At 34.0% G+C, this 18,715-nt stretch overlaps 1 protein-coding gene across 3 annotated transcripts in view; it reads right to left on the minus strand.

Moving 5' to 3' along the window:
* The window catches only part of hyd (E3 ubiquitin-protein ligase hyd), a 168,152-nt gene that overhangs the window by 90,956 nt on the left and 58,481 nt on the right, over positions 1-18,715 (minus strand). For all 3 annotated transcript variants that reach the window (XM_081769459.1, XM_081769460.1, XM_081769457.1), the window contains exons 11-16: positions 18,105-18,247; positions 17,687-17,798; positions 11,797-11,951; positions 9,073-9,349; positions 8,393-8,512; positions 4,118-4,240 (exon numbers count right to left, since the gene is read on the minus strand). In XM_081769459.1, the coding sequence (XP_081625585.1) occupies positions 4,118-4,240; positions 8,393-8,512; positions 9,073-9,349; positions 11,797-11,951; positions 17,687-17,798; positions 18,105-18,247 (930 nt within the window). The remainder of the gene's footprint in view (positions 1-4,117; positions 4,241-8,392; positions 8,513-9,072; positions 9,350-11,796; positions 11,952-17,686; positions 17,799-18,104; positions 18,248-18,715) is intronic.

Here is an 18,715-nt window from a genome sequence, read left to right on the forward strand (position 1 = left end):
CTAGGCCGGATACTCAAGGTTATTATCTTCCCGATTTTAAAGTTTAGTAATTCACTTTTATTTATTCCCAATTGAAAGAAAAAAGGAAAAAAAAAAAAAAAAACTTTGTACATAAAACAGATCAGACTACAGGAGATCTGTCTGCAGGATGAAAAGGAATAAGATCATTTGTACGAACAAGTTTGGTAAAGGGCGGAAAGAGGCAAATATGGAATGTTCACGTGTTCATTAGTATAGTATTAGTTCATTAAAATGTACAGAAGGGGTCTCCCTTCCCCCTCCAAAGGCCCACATGACGTGCTTGACATTGTCACAATTTTGAATGACAATCGTGGCCAGTCTGTATCCAAGACCAAAATATTCAACGCTTAATACTTTCAATGAATTAAAAAGTGTTTGCTTTTTGCAATGTCTTCACCAACAGAGTTAGCATTCTGGCAATGTATCAACAACAAAACTGAGGAAGTTATCTTGCATTACAGTTCCTCACTATTCTTATAGTGTTGGCTTGAGCATTATTATCTCTCATATGTCTGTCAATTACAATCTTTATCCTTACTCTCCTTCCGATGATTATTTTTTGTACTGAGCGTCCTAGTCAGTTTTCTTCTTTTCTCTCTAATTGCCTCCAATATTATTTCCTCATTGTTTTTCCCTTCGCTATCAGCAAAGGGTCATTCATTTATGTCAAACTTGTTAATTTTGCGAAAATGTTAGTTTTTCCGGATTCAGATTAGGTGATTGTGAAATCATCTTCAAATATCTAAGGACTCTTAATGCATGGAAATCAAACCTCGCTTGAAATGATTCGGCCAGATTACAAAATGATTTGAACGATATTAAAACAGTGTTAAAATTTATCTCAGTTTAAAATTTCAACTGATTTATTAAGGATAGAGGTAGTGCAATTGCCATAAAATCTGAACTCAACTTTACGAACACCTTTTCCTACTTACGTTCATCTGAATTACATTCGGTAAGCATCGAGGTTATCTACTGAAACTATTACAGTTACATTTCCTTACCTTTCTATTCACTACCGAGTAACATTTAATTTAGTGTAAATAGAGATTTTAACTATTACGTTGCTCGTGTTTCTGATGAATAATAGTTTCTTAACTACAAATTTTTACAGTACATTCCGTAACAGATATACACTTCAAAAGGGGAGTTTATTCATAAAATCACTTTCAACTTCTAAACAATAAAACTAAATGTTTCAAGAAATTCATAAACTATGAAAACGTCGAACTTCCATACTTCCTGTCAGGTCCTCTAGTTGTAGATGAGACTCTGGCTGTTAAGGAACTCTCGATAAAAACTAGAAAGGTTTCCAGAATTGAAGCTCTTATGAAAAATGTCTTTCTCTTGCTACTGCATATGCTACTGTTACTGAAACGTGCCATTTTTGAAGCAAATTAAAATCTGTGATCATTGACGGTATTATTAATCATCTCAAGCACGCTATGAAAATTTCTACACTGATAGATTAACTCGATCTGGCGTTTACTAGACGAACTGCGAATCCTCGCAATACATCAGAATGACGAACGTAATTCAGAAATAAGAATTAAGCAATATAAGAGGAATGCAAAAAACGAGGATTCTGCAGTGTCCGGTTTATCAAAACAGAAATAGATCTAATCACACGATTACGTAAGTCAAGATGCTGCTCAATTCATCAGCACACACAGTAAGAAACGTAATCAAATATTGCGTCAAAATAAATAAATAAAATCAAGGACTGACCTTGGATAAAAGGCGTCTGAATGAACAAAGGGACAGTATCACCAATAACTTATTTTAATTTGCTTCAAAAGTTACTGACAATATCACGCAAATTTAAAAATCAATTTAATTACCATAAGTATTCCAATTAGTTGTGTAACCAAAAATTATATATCTTGTCAAGATTTATACACCCTAGAAAATCTAACAAAAAACAAAAAAGATTTTACTATGTTAATGTTTTTTTTTTCCTCCTCAAGTATTCCATGCAAGTTTCTTAGCGACAGGGTTAAGTACTAGAATATTTATCGTTTTCATTATTACAGAGATGAGTGTATTTTCTTCTGAAACATATTACCTGTACAGTTTTTCAGTCTGTGAACAGTTTTGTTGTGTCAAATACGAATAGTAAATAAGTACAATGCCATAGGCATAGTGACTCCCAAGGGCTAACTTCTAACTTTGAATCCAACTGCGTTCTGACGCTGAATCAACATCCAAAATTCTGACCGAACGTAAAATATTTCCCATTTTGCCATAGAAAGAGCAAAATAGAGTATTAACAGTATTACCAATATTCCTTTTATTTCCATACGAATATATCTATCAACTGTCTCATAGAACGATGAAATATTACCAAAACTTTGGATTGCTTGTCTTAGCTTCTTAACGATTAGGCCATTGCCACTTAAATGCATTCTATAATTGAAAACAAATTACTGAACTACAGAAAATGCGTACTGCTGTCTATGGTTTTACCATAGAACAGATTTTTGATTGCTCAAGACAAATATCTGATTTTTGAAAACGTTACGAAACCTCTAACTGGGCAAATTACGATATATAGATTAAAAACTGGATAGTTCTTTTAACAAAAATGCTTTTAATTATTAGCTTTTTTTCTGTTTAATGATCGGATTTTCGTTTACAAAAAATGTTCACTCAACTGATCTTTACATATTTAAATTGTTACCCCTATTCATGTTTATTATTATAATTTATTTTCAAGAGACTGTAATGTAACTGTACATCGTATTCAGATTCTGAACGAATTATTTCTCGTTCATGTCTGATGATCGCAAAGTGTATTTTTTTATTTATTTCCTGTCTATTTCCTGTCTATCTTTTAATTCTTTAGAAATTATATAAAACAAATTTGAATTAAAGATCTCACACGTTCTCCGACAAATCAAGAGTTTTACTGGTTAAATCTTTTCTCCAAACTTTGAAATGAGTTCCACCTATTTATAAGGGGAAAAAAATGAACTTATTAACTAAGTCGTTTACTGATCTACCAATTTATGACGCTTCACTGTACATCTACGGTATTAATCTTAAAAGTAAGTCAGCAATTCAGTAGGTGTTACTTTTCCATCCATCTAACCTTTTTTGGAGTGAAGAAACTGTTGTGAAAAAATTTTCGAAGTGTTGTAGAACGTAAACAAGGGATAACAATTTTAAAAAACGATACTTCTCAAGTATTCTGGCAAAAAGACCAGACTTAACATCTGAAGAGAATTCAGAAGAATGAAAACAATTATATAATTCAATTTCTAGGTTCGAACGTAATGTTAATTATTTGTAACTCCAGAGAGTACACAATGCTCTATTATTCATAAAATACAACACCACATTTCTTACGAGCTAGTTCGAACTTGTTTAACATATTTTTCACATTCAAAATATGAAATAATTGTCGTCTTTCTGCTATCAAAATATATATTCACTATACCAAATCAACAACTGACTCACTAAATATTACCTACAAATCCTGTTTCAAAATCATATAACATTTACTACTTTTTATACAACTACACTCCCATGCATAATCTTCCGTGCAAAATTCAAAAGGTTAATTGTACAGCATCAATTTGAAAGTGTATAAGACTATTGAAATAGATAGTTCTAAGGAAATTTTAGTTCTACGGGAAGATAGGAAACTTATATTCAAAAACCAGTTACTTTTGAATATAAAGACTTCATACTGTTGCATATATATAATAATGTAATGAAACGTAACTTGTACTATTCTTATTTGTCGAAATATGTCAATTTTAATGTATCTGATATCATGCATATGTCAAGTTGAGCTAGTTCTCTTTCAGAAAAAAATACTCCAGAATAATAAAAGTGAATGATGCAATAATTACGGTTATTACTACTACTATATCAAGGAGGTAACCTTCAACGCTAAGATTATGCTCCATGCATGCCAGGAGCTGCACGAGGGGATGAACTCCGATGTGCAGCATCCCCAATACTCCCAAGGTTGATACTATTCTTTTGCCAGCTTACTGCTCATTCAATTATTAAACCATGTTATGGGTCATAGCCTATTGATAAGATAATTACGGTATTGAGAATAAAGTGTCCTGGTAGTGGCACTTACCGGAGGATCTTACAGCTGCCGTGGCCCTTCGCATCATTTCTCTCAAGCTAACAGAGCGAGAGCCAAGAGCGTTGGTGATTACATTTATTGACTCAAGCCCTGAACTTGTATTACTGCTGCTTTCTATGGAGCAAGTAAGAACAAAACTTGATATAGTGCACAGATTAATATCTATATTGAGTCAAGATAGACAGTTACTTAGTATATCCACACATCAAAATCGGTCATTAAAAGTATGGGGTTTTAGAAAAGATGGGTCTCTTTGCAGAGAGATCAAGAATAAGGGTAAAAATACCTACTACTGCTTCTCCATGATTGATTATCTGTATGTAACAAAGATATGAGGAAAACTGATTAATGTAAATTCACTGATATACTAACAAAATTTGCATAATCATTTCCGACCTTGCACAATGTTCCTATCACTCCTTATTTACTAAGAATAAAATAATGGAGTCACTTTACCTTACCATAAATAAAGATTGGTGGAAAACTTGTTCTGTTAATAATAACTAAGCACTTCGAACGGCGAATCCACAGGTGTAAAGTTGTCACTCAGCAGATATGGACACACAAGAAATTTATTAAAGCTTTAAATGCAAATTTCTAATAGTTATAGCTAATTCCGATTGGACCCTTCTCAATAACTGTTCTAAATACTTTATTTTTCTTTCGACTTTTTCGCTCAGCCAAGAACACGAACTGGACTATTTTTTCAAAGATTTGCTTCTTGAAGAACTAAGAACAATGACAAAATCTCTAGCTGTTAATTTAAAGGAATCGTAATGATGAAAAGCAAGCGTCGATTGCGATTCCAAGCACCGATTGCTAAGACAGACAAATTTGCAATGAGGTTCTCTATGAAACTTCTGAAAATTGATGCATTCTCGCAAGAAAATGAAACTTTCCACAGTTATTTAGAAAATGTTATATTTATTTTATTACAATTAAACTTTTGGATCATTACTTTCTTACTTGCTCCTGAGACTAAGAACGTATCCCTTGATATAATTTCAAATATTACCCACATATGCCATCGTAATTTCGGTCCATATGCCTTGTAATTTGTACATGGGAACTTTATGAATGCGAATAGTTTAAAGCATTATTTCATACTTGCACATTTCTACATAACATTCGGAGTACCTTACTTTTATTGACTGATTTTAAGTTCTATTGCATGATAGAATCAAAGTTAGAATACAACAAGGGTAAGCGTTCTCAAACTCGCTATAACACGAAAAAAGCAAGCTCTGCACGTTATTTATTTTGAGGAACATTCAGAAATAAGGTTGCTGCAAAATAGAAAATACGAGTAACTTACGTTGCTTTTCTAGAAAACTTTAGTGGCAATAATAATGGATAAATATTTTGCGAAAGTATCATGTGGTTGTCGTTGTTTTCCAGTCACGTATTTAAGGGTCGAAGATGTGGACAAATTGCTAATAAGAAAACAATATTCTATAAAGGGTGATGAAAGAGTTGCTATATAATTCAGTGTAGTCTCTCCCTCACTTAACCCGTTTTCACGTCTCATCAGCCAATTGGACTCCGTACCACTTGTCACTATCAGACCCACACAACGCGTTTAAGAAGGACATTTTCGGGATGTATATTCGTGATTTTTAAACCAATCATTACTAATTAACATATCCAAATGCCTACAAAGTAAGAACATAATGCATTTCTCACGGTTCTCCTTGGAATAATTTAAAAGATTCAGGTTTGTTTGCAAGAATCATTAATGTGTAAATAAATGACCCCGTTAGTCGACCAAATCATCTAATTATAGTATGTTTTCCTCAATATTTTCAAACCTTTCAGAATGTCTTTACAAACAAGTGGTTTTACAATAAAATCATATAAAGATGTCACTATTCATAACGTTTAGCCACGAAGGGGCATCATTCACAACAGAAAGGGAATAAAAACGAAGCAATGATTACTTGGTTTAACTCCCATCAATTACATCTACTTTCAACAAAACCTACCATAAATGGTGATCGTCACTGCTATATAAGAATATCTAATTTCAGGAGAACATTATTTTACTTTTGATTAGCCGTCCCAGCCGGTCTGATGTCTAACGCGTACCCATTGGGAAAGCATTCATCTCGTTACTAGTTCGGATTTCACCCTTGATTGTAGATTCAAGGCGAATACAGATCGTTGTTGAAAAGGGGCTGAACTTCAATGAAGAAATCGAAGTATCTAAATTTACTTATTTTTTCATAAATATTAATTATACTTGCGGAAACAAAGAAAGCTGTAATCTCAAATTATTACCAAGTACTTCATTATACCTTATCAAGTTTTGAACCAATTTCTTTGAAAAATGAAATCTGAGTTTTACGTCCCACGATTATGCCGGCAAGGTAAAAGGAGACGGTAATGACGAGAAATGAATTAAATGGTGGAATAAATAAAGTGGGAGGAAACGGGAGAGCCCCGAGGAAGCCCACGCACACGTTGTTTGTCCACCACAAAGTTCACTTGGCGGGGGCTGGGATCGAACCCGGGACCCCAAGAACCAGAGGTGAATGCTCTACCACTGAGCCCCCTAAGCCCACCAATTTCTTTACAAACTATTAGAATAATATTCGCGTTTTCGCGAATTCGCGTTATTGTACTGAAGCTGCTGGTTAATACCATTTAATGTCTTTCTTTTATTCAGTCCTTATTTTACTCTTGTAACTTTACAACCCACGGGGATTCATAACTGATCAGACAGCTTTCATTTGTGTAATGTGTAATGTGTAATGTGTAATGTGTGGTCAATACATCGGCTTCCAACCGCAATTATTTCTTGCTTTCCAGATCAAGAGTCCACTAACCCTTCTCTCTAGTTGCCTCACGGATCTGGATCAACGCCAAAGATCATCGAGAATCAATCCCTGGACACGCGTTAACAATTTGAAAACGGTTTGTCTGCCTCTCAAAATTTCCCTCCCAAAAATTCTTCTTCCAAATTTCTCTATGAGTATCTGATGCTTCTGTTGTAGACTTGTAACAAAAGCTTAATCTTATCGATGAACGTTTGGTGGAGTTCTTTAAAATATTGTAATATTGGTACCAATTTAAATTAAGAGCAATCCAGTAGTATCATACATTCAAGATAACCCTATTTGCAATATACACCAACATATAAAGTAACATAAAGCTTGTCTTTTTTCTTTCAGTTACTAAGTTAAATTGGCTTCCTAACACGTCGTTTACCGAGGCTCAATATGCATAGTAGTGGTTTATTTCTAATTACATACGAAAATGCGTTCCATTCCTCTGATTATTTGGAAGAACATTTTTTTACAAATGCCAAAAATCTATTACCATGTATTTTGTTTCAGTAATAAAACAATCAATATCAATTTTAGATTACACATAAACGAAGTATAAAAGGAAGACTCCGACAAAGACAACAGAACATTTACAGGTATCATGTTAGTTCCACAAAGGCCTAGCACTTCGTATATCTCAAGTGCGAATTGTATAGTCAACTTCCTTAAGTACGAACTATTGAACTATTTACTATAACATACAATATAAACTAAAGTGAATTTATTGGAATGTACGATGCTATTCAGTGTTCTCTCTAATTAGAGCAAATACTTTAAGTTTTATCTTCAAGTGAATCGGAATTTTTCTAGTTAGTAATACTGAAAATCCCAAACGAGTTGTTTTATTTTGCACCTAGTGTCAAATTATTATAGAATTAGTTCATATCGTCGCTATTATTTAAAATGCACTTCATACTTTGCTTAAATGATAAGTGTTGAGTCGATATCACTTTCTTTGCTTTGACGATATGTAAGTGCAAAGGGTGATGCACACAGTAAGTGCAAAGCGATCACAGTCTGAATTATGGTTCACTGAATGGTTCAGAATCAATCAATCATCAGAAAAGAGCATTTCAAATTATCTTCCGAAATATCCTACTCTCTGTGAATCACCCGACTCATTCCAGATAACAAGAGATGCACATTACTTTTTCTTCAATTGAACATCTGAGGTGTTCTCTACGACATAATGTACGTATGTATATCCTTAAGAAGACAAATATTATACTCTTATTTTAGAAAATTTTAGTCCAGTAAGGAAGAAAGAAAGCTTTTTATTTCTTGTATTATTAAGTAAAATAGATGCTGAATTCAAATACAAACAATAATACCATACTTCAAACATCAATACTTAATAATTATTTGAAGCCTTACAGTAAGCCTCGCCGAAATACTAACATTCAAGGACTGTTATAAAGAAAAGAACAGTAGTAAAACTAACCTTGATCTCCTTCCTTATTAGATGCTGGTGCACACATTGTAACACAGGCATGAAAAATATTTCTATTTCCATCACATCTCTCGGATAACAGATTCTGAAGCGACACTTGGGGTAATGGTTCTGAAATGAAAAATATTCTTGAAGTGATTAAGAAGAAATTGGAAAACCAGATATGGCTTTAATTATATATATATAAATCTCATGCAGATCTATCATATAAATATTTTGAGAAACACTCGCTGCATTGTACTACATTACTTTGGATTAAAGTCTCCAGGATATGATAATAACACTAAATCATCTTATTTATCTGTATTGTACGGAAGTCAATCACAAAATGAGAATATGATTCAAGAAATTTTATTCCGTAACGACTCCTAACTTCAACACTAAATTGAATATTGAAGTTTCAACGATATATAGATGCCAATGAATTCTTGTATTTTAGCTGCTTTACTTTTCGTATAATGATTTCAACGGAATATTTCCTAGTTTAACAAAACGAAACTGTGGATAAAGTTCTTGTTTTATCAATATGGTTCTTATGCATTGAAATAAAACACATTTGTAAATCATCTGTAATTAAAAAGCATTTGCAGTTACTGGAAATACACTTGAACTATGATTTTCCGTGTTTACACCACACTTTAGTACGAAAACAGATAAAACATCTTACTTACTCGCATCCTGTTCCAAGTTCGTTAATATTTGCTTTACTCCTTCCAGATCACAACGAAGAATTCTTGGCATTAAAGTCTGTGTCTCTGCTGCCAAAATTATAAGAGCGACTTGATTCTTCTGATTGGAACCAACATTTGAAAGCGCATGCGTACCAATGCCAATGCATTTTACTGGTGGAAGATCTAGCCAATGAGGGTCTCGAATTGAATCTAAACAATCTTTGGCTAGAGGATAAATAGTACTATTTCCATCTCGTAATATCATTACTGTCTCACTCTGAAAGAAAGGAGTTAGAAATTAGTGGCAATCCAGATGTTTTTTAAAACAATTACATTAACATTTTGCATAATTATCTTTGACTACTACAATCGCAGTGACATCAGACACTTCCGTAATTTCTCACATGAAAAATAATTGTATTAAAATAAGTATTCGAAACAGCCTTATATATATACGCTGAAGTTTCGTTCAGGTTAACTGAGATTCATGCACGTTATTATTGATTAATTTCCTTTGCATTATTCACTCCCTCCTTTCCCTCACCTGAAAGCAGCACCAGTTAATACATTTTGAGAAATGGCTTGATAAATGCACGGGAGTCGATTTTATAGTACCAAAACTGTGTAAGGAAGGTATGAAAACCTAAAAATACGAGAAAGAGGAGTTTCTTAGGAAATGTAAGACAATAACAGTGGTTACTCTAATCGAAGGGTAAAAAGCCATTTGCTTTGACTATTGGGGAATAACCCCGCTTCCAACTTGTTACAAGTTTTTATCAATTATTCTTGTAGCACAAAATAACGTAAGATCCAAAATGCGGCTTCAGATCAACGAATGGTTTAAGACTATGAAAAACTAAGAATTAGCCGACGACCAAATAAATAGCTACAGAATTAGAACTTGGGTTACCACATTAACAAGAACTGAATTACGGTACGATATCCAGTCAACAATATTCCCTTAATTTGAAGCCCACTAGTAGAGGTACTTGTCAAGTCAATGGAAACACGCAGTTACAAACAATGTTTGGGGTTCGTAACGGCCACGCGGCGACCGCAGTATTTGGTTGTTAGTGATGATGTATCAGAACAAATTTCGTACTACATGAGAAATAGCAGAACGGTAATGGGCAGTTAACTGAGCAGACAGTGATAAAGTATAATGGGACTTCTCTGATTTCCGAAGTGGGTAAATTGTTGGCACTCGTTTATGTGGTGCAAGCGTCAAGAAAGTAGCAAGTGTGTTGAGTGTATTGCCAGGGACAGTGTTCACAGCGATTACGACATATTAAACTCACGGCAAAACTACATTGGCGCAGAGAAGAAGTAGTTAGAAGAAAACCCTCAGTAACAGGTTCCCCATAGTATTAAAGCGTATTGCTACTCAGAACCGTCATGCGGCTGCGGTGCAAGTATCGGAGAAACTCAAACAGCAACCCCCGAAGCCTGTGTCGACAATCATAGGTTATCCGAAGGTTACAGGATATGGACATTTGGGGTTGGACTGCATGGGCTAAGCCGCTGATAAGGAAACAATACTTCAGTACGACGATAATGGTGCCGAAAGCATGCACCATAGACCGTTGATGATTCGCAACGTGTGATATACTTGGATGAGTCATTGCTTACCTTATTTCATTCCATGGACCGTGTCTGTATGTGGCGGACACCAGAAAAAGCGTATGATCCGCAGTGCCTCCGCCTAACAGTGAAACATGCGGGGGTTGTGTGATGTTGTGGACTGCAATATCCCGGTTTTTAGTGGATTTTCTGCTGACGCTTACCGAATGCGTCACTGCCCGTGACTATGTCGTATTTCAAGGACCATGTGCATCCTATGGTCCAGATGTTTTCGAGCAATGACATCCTATTCCAGGATAATACACCTATCTATATACCTGGGGTTGTTGCGGCATGATTTGAGAAACGTGGATTCAAACTGAATACCTGCCCTGACCGCTCAATCCCCGGATCACTATTTTCGTTTTCTTTCTAATTTTACTTCTGCTTATGGATAAGAGTACATGGCTTTTAAAAAGTTGGTGGCCAGAATATTTCGAACAAGACTACAGAGCGTGTGTACTGAGAATGTATATGACATTCTTAAATACGTGCTTATTTTCTTGCTCTAAGCTGTAGGTCTTTTTAAGTAATGCACAGAAGAATCCATAATGTAACCAAGTACTTTGAACCAATTCCTGACCGGACTGCTTTACAGATGCCACGAGAACTTATCAATATTATGATGTTACAAATGCCTAACACTTTCTTTTAACGAGCGTACTTCATTAAATTAAATTTCATAATTACAAGCAGCCTGGTTCTAAGAACAAGCAGCAAGGAAATTGCATCTCCATGAATGTACCTCCCTACCAACTATGTACAACTTTGGACTCCAAATTTTCTTGTAGAGTGTATTTTTACCTGTATGGAGCACTCGATTGGTATATTACTGACTCAATTTATTCGGAATATTTATAAATTTAATAGTGCTCGTATAAAACACTGTTTTACAGGTAATCATACTACACTAGTTTGCTCTTTTAAACACCAGAAACCCTTTAGTCTCATCCAAACAAAGGTTCTCTTAAATTTTTAGTGAAGAAAATTTTATGTGAAAGAATTTTATTGAATTCAAGCTATTTTACCATTGCTGCTAATAAGTTACTACCTTCAAATGAAATCATTACATTTCTACATTAAAATAATAAAGTATATGCTTACCTCCCCTGCATTCGTAAGACTAATATTGTGAACATCTAATCCTAAAAATGAGTTGGTATCCGAGGGAAAGGGACTGTCCTGCTCTGGTCTTCCTGAACTTAAGTTGTACACTATGTAACTTAATTTGCCTCCTGTCTTTACTATTGCATTTATACCTGAAAAAAAAAAAAAAAAAAAAAAAAAAAAAAAAAAAAAAAAGAAAAAAAATGTACTGATTATTATTGAAGTGCTTTCTACTAATATCTAACAGCTTAAGATAACTTCAACTAAACTTTACCTTATTAGGAATCACTACCTTGTATACAAAATAATGGGTGTTCTTACGTGTTTGAATTTGTCAATAACCTGGAACGTAACGACAAATTAATATAATAAACGTTTCAATTATTCTATTACTTAGGCTGAAAACCAAGACACAAAATAAGCATTATATAATAATTATTTGACATAAACTGAAAAATCGACGGAACCGGAAAGGAACAAAAGAAACTGGCATGGTTCTGATTCATAGAACAAACTTACGTTCTGTTCGAGTACACTGAAACATTTCTTGTAATATGAATCAAGTGAAAACACTTTTTGGTATTTAATTCGAATTTTCTTTAGCTTTATAAAAATTTTACTGACGTTTCGAAAAACTATAACGGTTTTCGAAGCATACGCAAAAGAAAACAAAATTTCATGATCACGTTCATCTCCGTAAAGCTTCACAAAAAAATGTATAAGCATGCAACTGAAGTAAAATACTGTATAACAAAATAATATATACTTCATCCTACAATGAGTACTGAAAGAAGCTATCAATTAACAACAGTAATGCACACTTCGTAGCACTGACAAATGATTGCCTACACTTTCGAAGTAGCCAGCTACTTCTCGAACAGCTTCAGGGAAAACAAACTCTAATAACGAGGTCCTCAGGAGTAAACGGCTCTTCAGAATAGACAAAGCTGAGTCAATTGATGACCTAGAGATCCACTTTGGTCAATATATAATTTCCAAAAGTGGCATCCAAGTTATTATGTACATCAATGTTAAAAACCAATGGCGTCCTACTGTGATGAAATTACATGCAAGAATGGATTTGTACCCGTCTACAAGCTAGTGGCACGAAACACTTAACGATTTATGACTGTCATTAGAGAAGAATTCACATGCAATTTTTCTGCCTGTCTCCGTTTCCAGCTCCATACATTCATTTCTTTTAACAGGGTTATTAATTTCCACATGAAATTAGGCGGGCTTTAAAAGGTAAAGATGTGTCTTTTAATCAACGATGTAAAGTCGCGGCCACCGATAAACGGCCCTTACTCATACCCTTCGTAAGAAAGAGCCCCTTCCGCAAGTATAACCACAAGAGACCACAAGTCTTTTCCGCACGTGCTGGAGGACAAGGTTGTAACATTTTTTTTTTCTTGAAAATGTCTGGACACCATATGTTCTTTTCTTCTAGGGAAAGCCGTAGTAGAAACGTATTGACGCGTGAACTGTGTAATAAAAAAAAATTATAAGAAAAATGTTATGTGATCCATTGCCTACAACATAATTCAAATCGGGCGAAAATATCAAAACTCAATACGAATCATTCTTTTTTCTTTAAAAAAAAAGACATACACTATTATATAAAAAAGATTAAAATGATTTATCATCAATAAGTAAGTTAAACTGTTATGGATAGAAACATGAATTTGTATGTATGTTCCTTTGTCACAAAATCAAGGACTAAGAACAGATTGTTTAGAAGTATGTCTTATAGGGGAGTAAAAGAGGGTTCAAATAGCTTTTGCTACGAATAGAGTATCTCACGAATCCTTGAAGTTATTTTATTTTAAAAATTCCGTTGCAGAGAAGGGGAAGTAGAGTCATTTTCTATAATATTATACCTATAATTTTAGTTTTATTGAAGAAAAAGTCCCAGATAATTAAAAACAAACATTAGTGCAAAATATCAGAAAATTGCACTTTGATTAGCACTTGGTTGATAAAGCCGTTAGTAAACTAAACTTAAAATAAAATTTAAAACAGGCTATTGTGAAAATGATGACTTGTATGTAAATATTTTACTATTGTATTGAAACCAAAATAATTCAGTTGCTTGCAAATGTCTTACATGAAAACGCAACCTAAGGTTAGTGGCTTGGGCTGGGTTTATGGTTCTCATCATTGAAGCCAATAAATAGGCGATATTGAAGAAATGTTGTTTAGATTTATTGTATATTATCCCGATTGGACGCGCGGAAACGATTTAACTCGATCTTGACTATAGTGTTGTCCATGAGAAGAGACGTCTTGTTAAGTTTGAAGAAGTTCTGTCTCTATTCTCAAAGAATTCTTTTTCACCTCATCTCAAAAAAATAAAAAATAATAAGATAAAATAAAAAAAATAAAATAAAAAATTCATCTTGTTCAGTAATTTTATATTCTTGACTTTTAAAAGTAATCTTGGTAAATTTTTACATTTAGCAATAAGAAATTTAAATGCTATATTGGGATAGGTGTTAAATAATTAGCATTAATTAAAGATACATATCGCCCAGGTTTCTTAACCAATGTTCATATCGAAATCAGATCTGTAGCTAGGGTTAGTTCGTCTTCGACTACTTTCACTTCCTTGTTGGTTGTATATCAGATAACTTTGCTTCTATGTTATTTTCGGTCTTCGGGTAATGAATCATAAAGGATAAAATAAATATATTGTACTACCAGTGGTAATAAAAGAAAAAAAAAAAACTGCCACGTATTACTCTAACTGTATGTGAATCCTTCTACAAGAGCAAGCGTTATCATATTACAAAGTAAAAACTTGCAATAAAATATATCAATATTTTAATTAACGCAAAAATAAATAGGGAAATTCTTTTTAAATAGGAAATTCTGTAAAAACATGCAATTATATGTTCGCCCATTCGTGAATACAAATATTTTGAAGAAAAAAATTTAATTGAACAGTAACCAACCACAAATTTTATAAGGTGCATGATCTACGAAAATAAGAGAATATTAAAAACTATGGAGTACTGTCTTCCCTGGAAAAGTGCTACTCCTGATCTGTCAGAATCGTCTGTTGACGAATCTGTTATTTCCACTAAAACTCTACTTGAGTTGACTGAAGATTTCTGTAACTGTCTTCAATATCCTCCACGTGTCTTATGTAATTTCTCCAATTGTCAACTCTAATTCTGTTGAATGCACTATTTAATAAAGACACCAGTTTTAGTAAGGGTTCGTCTTTCATCTTTTGGGATGCTACCGTTTGTTTTAATTGTGACCACACCATTTCAATTGGGTTAAGTACGCAATGATATGAAGGTAATCTTAAAACATGCCCATATGATGCTGCCAGTTCGTCTAATTGCGTACCTTTTTCCTGATCTAAGTCCTGATCGCAGGTAGTTGTTCATCAATAATTTGGGGAACAGGTATTATCGGGATCGGACTGGATATGGCACTATTGTAGATTCGCATATAATTAAGAATAGTTTCTTTTCTCTACGAAGTATTAGGCTTCGGATTAATTACACGACTACGGGAAGGGGCATTATACAAATATGTAGAAGATACCTCCTCTAAGCGTTTTAGTATGGAGTTTTCAAAGCAATGCTCGAAAATTTTTGCGTTTATTGTTCTATGATAATCGACAGGAGGAGCATCAGACATTTTCTTGTGAGTTATAAATAACGAACTATCCACAAACGCAAATCGGCCACCAAAGTGCGGTCCTTTCCCTTTTTTGTCCGAAGTTGCAATTGTGCAATTGTCAAGAGTCGTCGGACCAATTTTGATTTGGCACGTGTTGCTATCGTACCAAGTTTCGTCTAGGTATACGTCACAGTATCCCGCGGAACGGTAAGCTTTAATTTCTTCGAGATAACGATATCTCTAAGTAATAACTTCATTGCACTCACATTTCGCGCTTTTTCTGGCACTGATTTATACGAAAACCCTATATTATGTAACAGACGACGTAATTTCTGATGGAATAAGGAAATTCATAGTCTCGAATGTCTTCACGAATCATCACATTTCTAAATAATAATAATAATAATAATAATACCCTCCAGTTCCAAGATTGGGGGACATGTCCCCCTTATACCTCCGGGATTTGCGCCAGTGAACTATTGTTGGCTATAAACAATAAATTGAAAATGAAATGAAATCTTTGAGTTTTACGTCCCACGGTTATGCCGGTTAGGCTAAAGGAGACGGTGATGAGAAATGAATGAAATGGTAAAATGAAGAAAGTAGGAGGAAACGGGAGAACCCCGAGAAAACTCACGAGCACGGTGTTTCTCCACCACAAAGTCCACACAGCGCGAGCTGGGATCGAACCAGGGACCCCAAGCACTGGAGGTGAACGCTCTACCACTGAGCCACCGCGCCCCCAAACAATAAATTAAATCTTTCTATAAGGAACGAAGTTTATTGAGAAAGCATTTTAAGCTAAGATTTTTTTTTTCCTTTTTTCTATTCGTTTCTTCAATTTTCAAAACAATAGAAAAAAAACTGTTTTAACTTTAACTTCTTTGTGTGAGTTATTGCTCATTTATGAATGAAGAGGAAATAAGTCAAACTGTCTTTCTTCCCCCCCCCCCCCTCTTTATATATAAATTTCAAAAAAATCATGTTCAAATTACAAGAATGTGCTTTATTTTATTATGGTTTGCAAAATCCGGAAAACTATAAAACTCAAGGGGGCACTAAAGACTCTTGCAGGAATTGAGAATGAATATTTACCCTTTTAGAGGCATTTACACTCTTCGTTGTTTTTTTTTCTTTCTTCCTTTCTTTCTTTCTTTCTTATCATTCTGTCCGTTTTAAAAAATGACACCTTCGGTAGTTCAGTTTAGAAATCTGGCAGCATTGACGCCTTCGTGAACTCCAATGAACTTTGCGGTTGCTAAGCCACAGGGGGGTAGAGGAAAGTTATTCCTCTTTCAGGAAAAATAGTCGTTTATCCATGGCCCAGAGATTACACTCATGTCCAAAATGATTGTCGCATATCTGTCTTCTTGTAAGAACATAATTTGATAATGATTTTGCAGGGTACTTTTAATACTGATACTATGTGTATAATCGGGAAATGTATATATGTGGTAAATTTCACAGGAAAAAAAATATAAATACGAAAATTAGAATGAGTACAACAAAATGTTGCTAAATGGATAAGAAAGTTCCACTTTCGTTTTATTGTTCTTATTTACTGCTCTTTTGACATGAAATTTGCCACATACATGTCTTTGCCGATTATACACATACTAACATTATAAGAAATATCGGACGAATTCGTTATCAAATTATATTCCTACAACAACATACTTATAGACATACGACAATAATTTTGGACATGAGCGTACACAGGTATTAGATTTTAGGGATCTTTGGATAGGCATTCTTGGTAACACAGAGATACGCAATCTAGAGCCGTCGAAAGCAGCTCCAAAGGCCACTCACAAATATATTCGTATGTAAATTTTAAGGTATAAAACCCGGGTAAATAACAGGTAAATATTTCTCTTTTCTACTGCTGCTTGAAACTTGTATTTATAGTTAAATCATATGAGAGCTCTACAAATCAGTTGCATTAGTATTTCATTCTTTCGGGATAACGACTGTTCCATTTACTGCAAAAATAAATACTACCATCTATGAAGTCAAGTTTTAAAATTCCAAAATGTCTTTTGTGCTTAGAACTTGTTCAAGATGATACCATAGACGAAACAGGTTAAGTCCATTGCAAGTATAAATTAAGAAAAAAAATACGAACCACAAATTAAGTTTGTATGACACACAAGAACAGAATCTGCAGCTTTAACCTTGCATTCATACTCAGATCACGTAAGAGCACTGAACCAATACCTGGAATAAGTTTAACGAACACGAAGGAATTTACCTTGCCCATCAACAGCAATAGCTAAGATCTGCCCACCATCTGGAATGTTCACTCGCTTTGGTGTTCGCTGGAAACAATCTGGTACTCTTGATGTACTGCCAGATTTTATTACCTGCAAGGCAAAATGATAATCCTTATTTAAATATATTACTTGAAAATACCGAAGCGTAAAACTCTCTAATAATAATAGATATCGACATAAAATACCACGACAGAAGGCATCTGTTTTAGAACTCACAAAAAGTAAATTCCCAATAAGACCAAAAAACACCACATTAAGAACAACAACAATACCCGAGTTATTCACAGAATTATTAGTGCATATTAAAGTAAATGCAATAACTACAGAAAACCTGAAATATGAACGCGCATATTACTATATCTTAATTTTATAAAAATGAACCAAATGGCAACCCACCTGCAGTTCATCCTTTCGCATCAATCGGCAGTCTTGAAGTACAGCCATGGGATCATCTATATTCGTATCTTTTCCTTCTCTCGTCTCCTTTTGTACAGGAAAACGGACAGCTGCATACGCTCCATCAACTTTTAACACTCGACCTTTCAAAAACAATACATAAAGTACGTTTCAAACAATGAATCTTCAATACTTCTTTATACTTATTGTTATGCAATGCTAGTCTCGTTACAAGCCATTACTCCTTTGACTTCTTATAGTATTATTTGAATTAACATTTTTAATTTATTATTTGAATTAACATTTTTAATTATTTTTAATTATCTGTCGCTTTATTAAGTAGCAGTACATGTTCAAAAAAACAGCAATTATCGATAGAACAATTATACTGAATATTTGAGCATGCTTAGGAGAAATGTTTTAGTTAAACAGCGTCCTTTAAAAAATGTATCAACACTTTTACGTAAGAAAATTACATTGTGTGTTAGTATTGAATTTAATGTAGGAAATTCGACGTAGAAAAGAGAATGAAGGATGCAATTATTATAATGTTCATATCTACGGATCACCTAAGATCAGAGATATGACATTTTGTATTAAACACGTATTCC

This window comes from Thermobia domestica, chromosome 8 (genome assembly GCF_964235325.1).
Source record: "Thermobia domestica chromosome 8, izTheDome1.hap1.1, whole genome shotgun sequence".
In the NCBI taxonomy this organism is placed as follows: Eukaryota; Metazoa; Arthropoda; class Insecta; order Zygentoma; family Lepismatidae; genus Thermobia; species Thermobia domestica.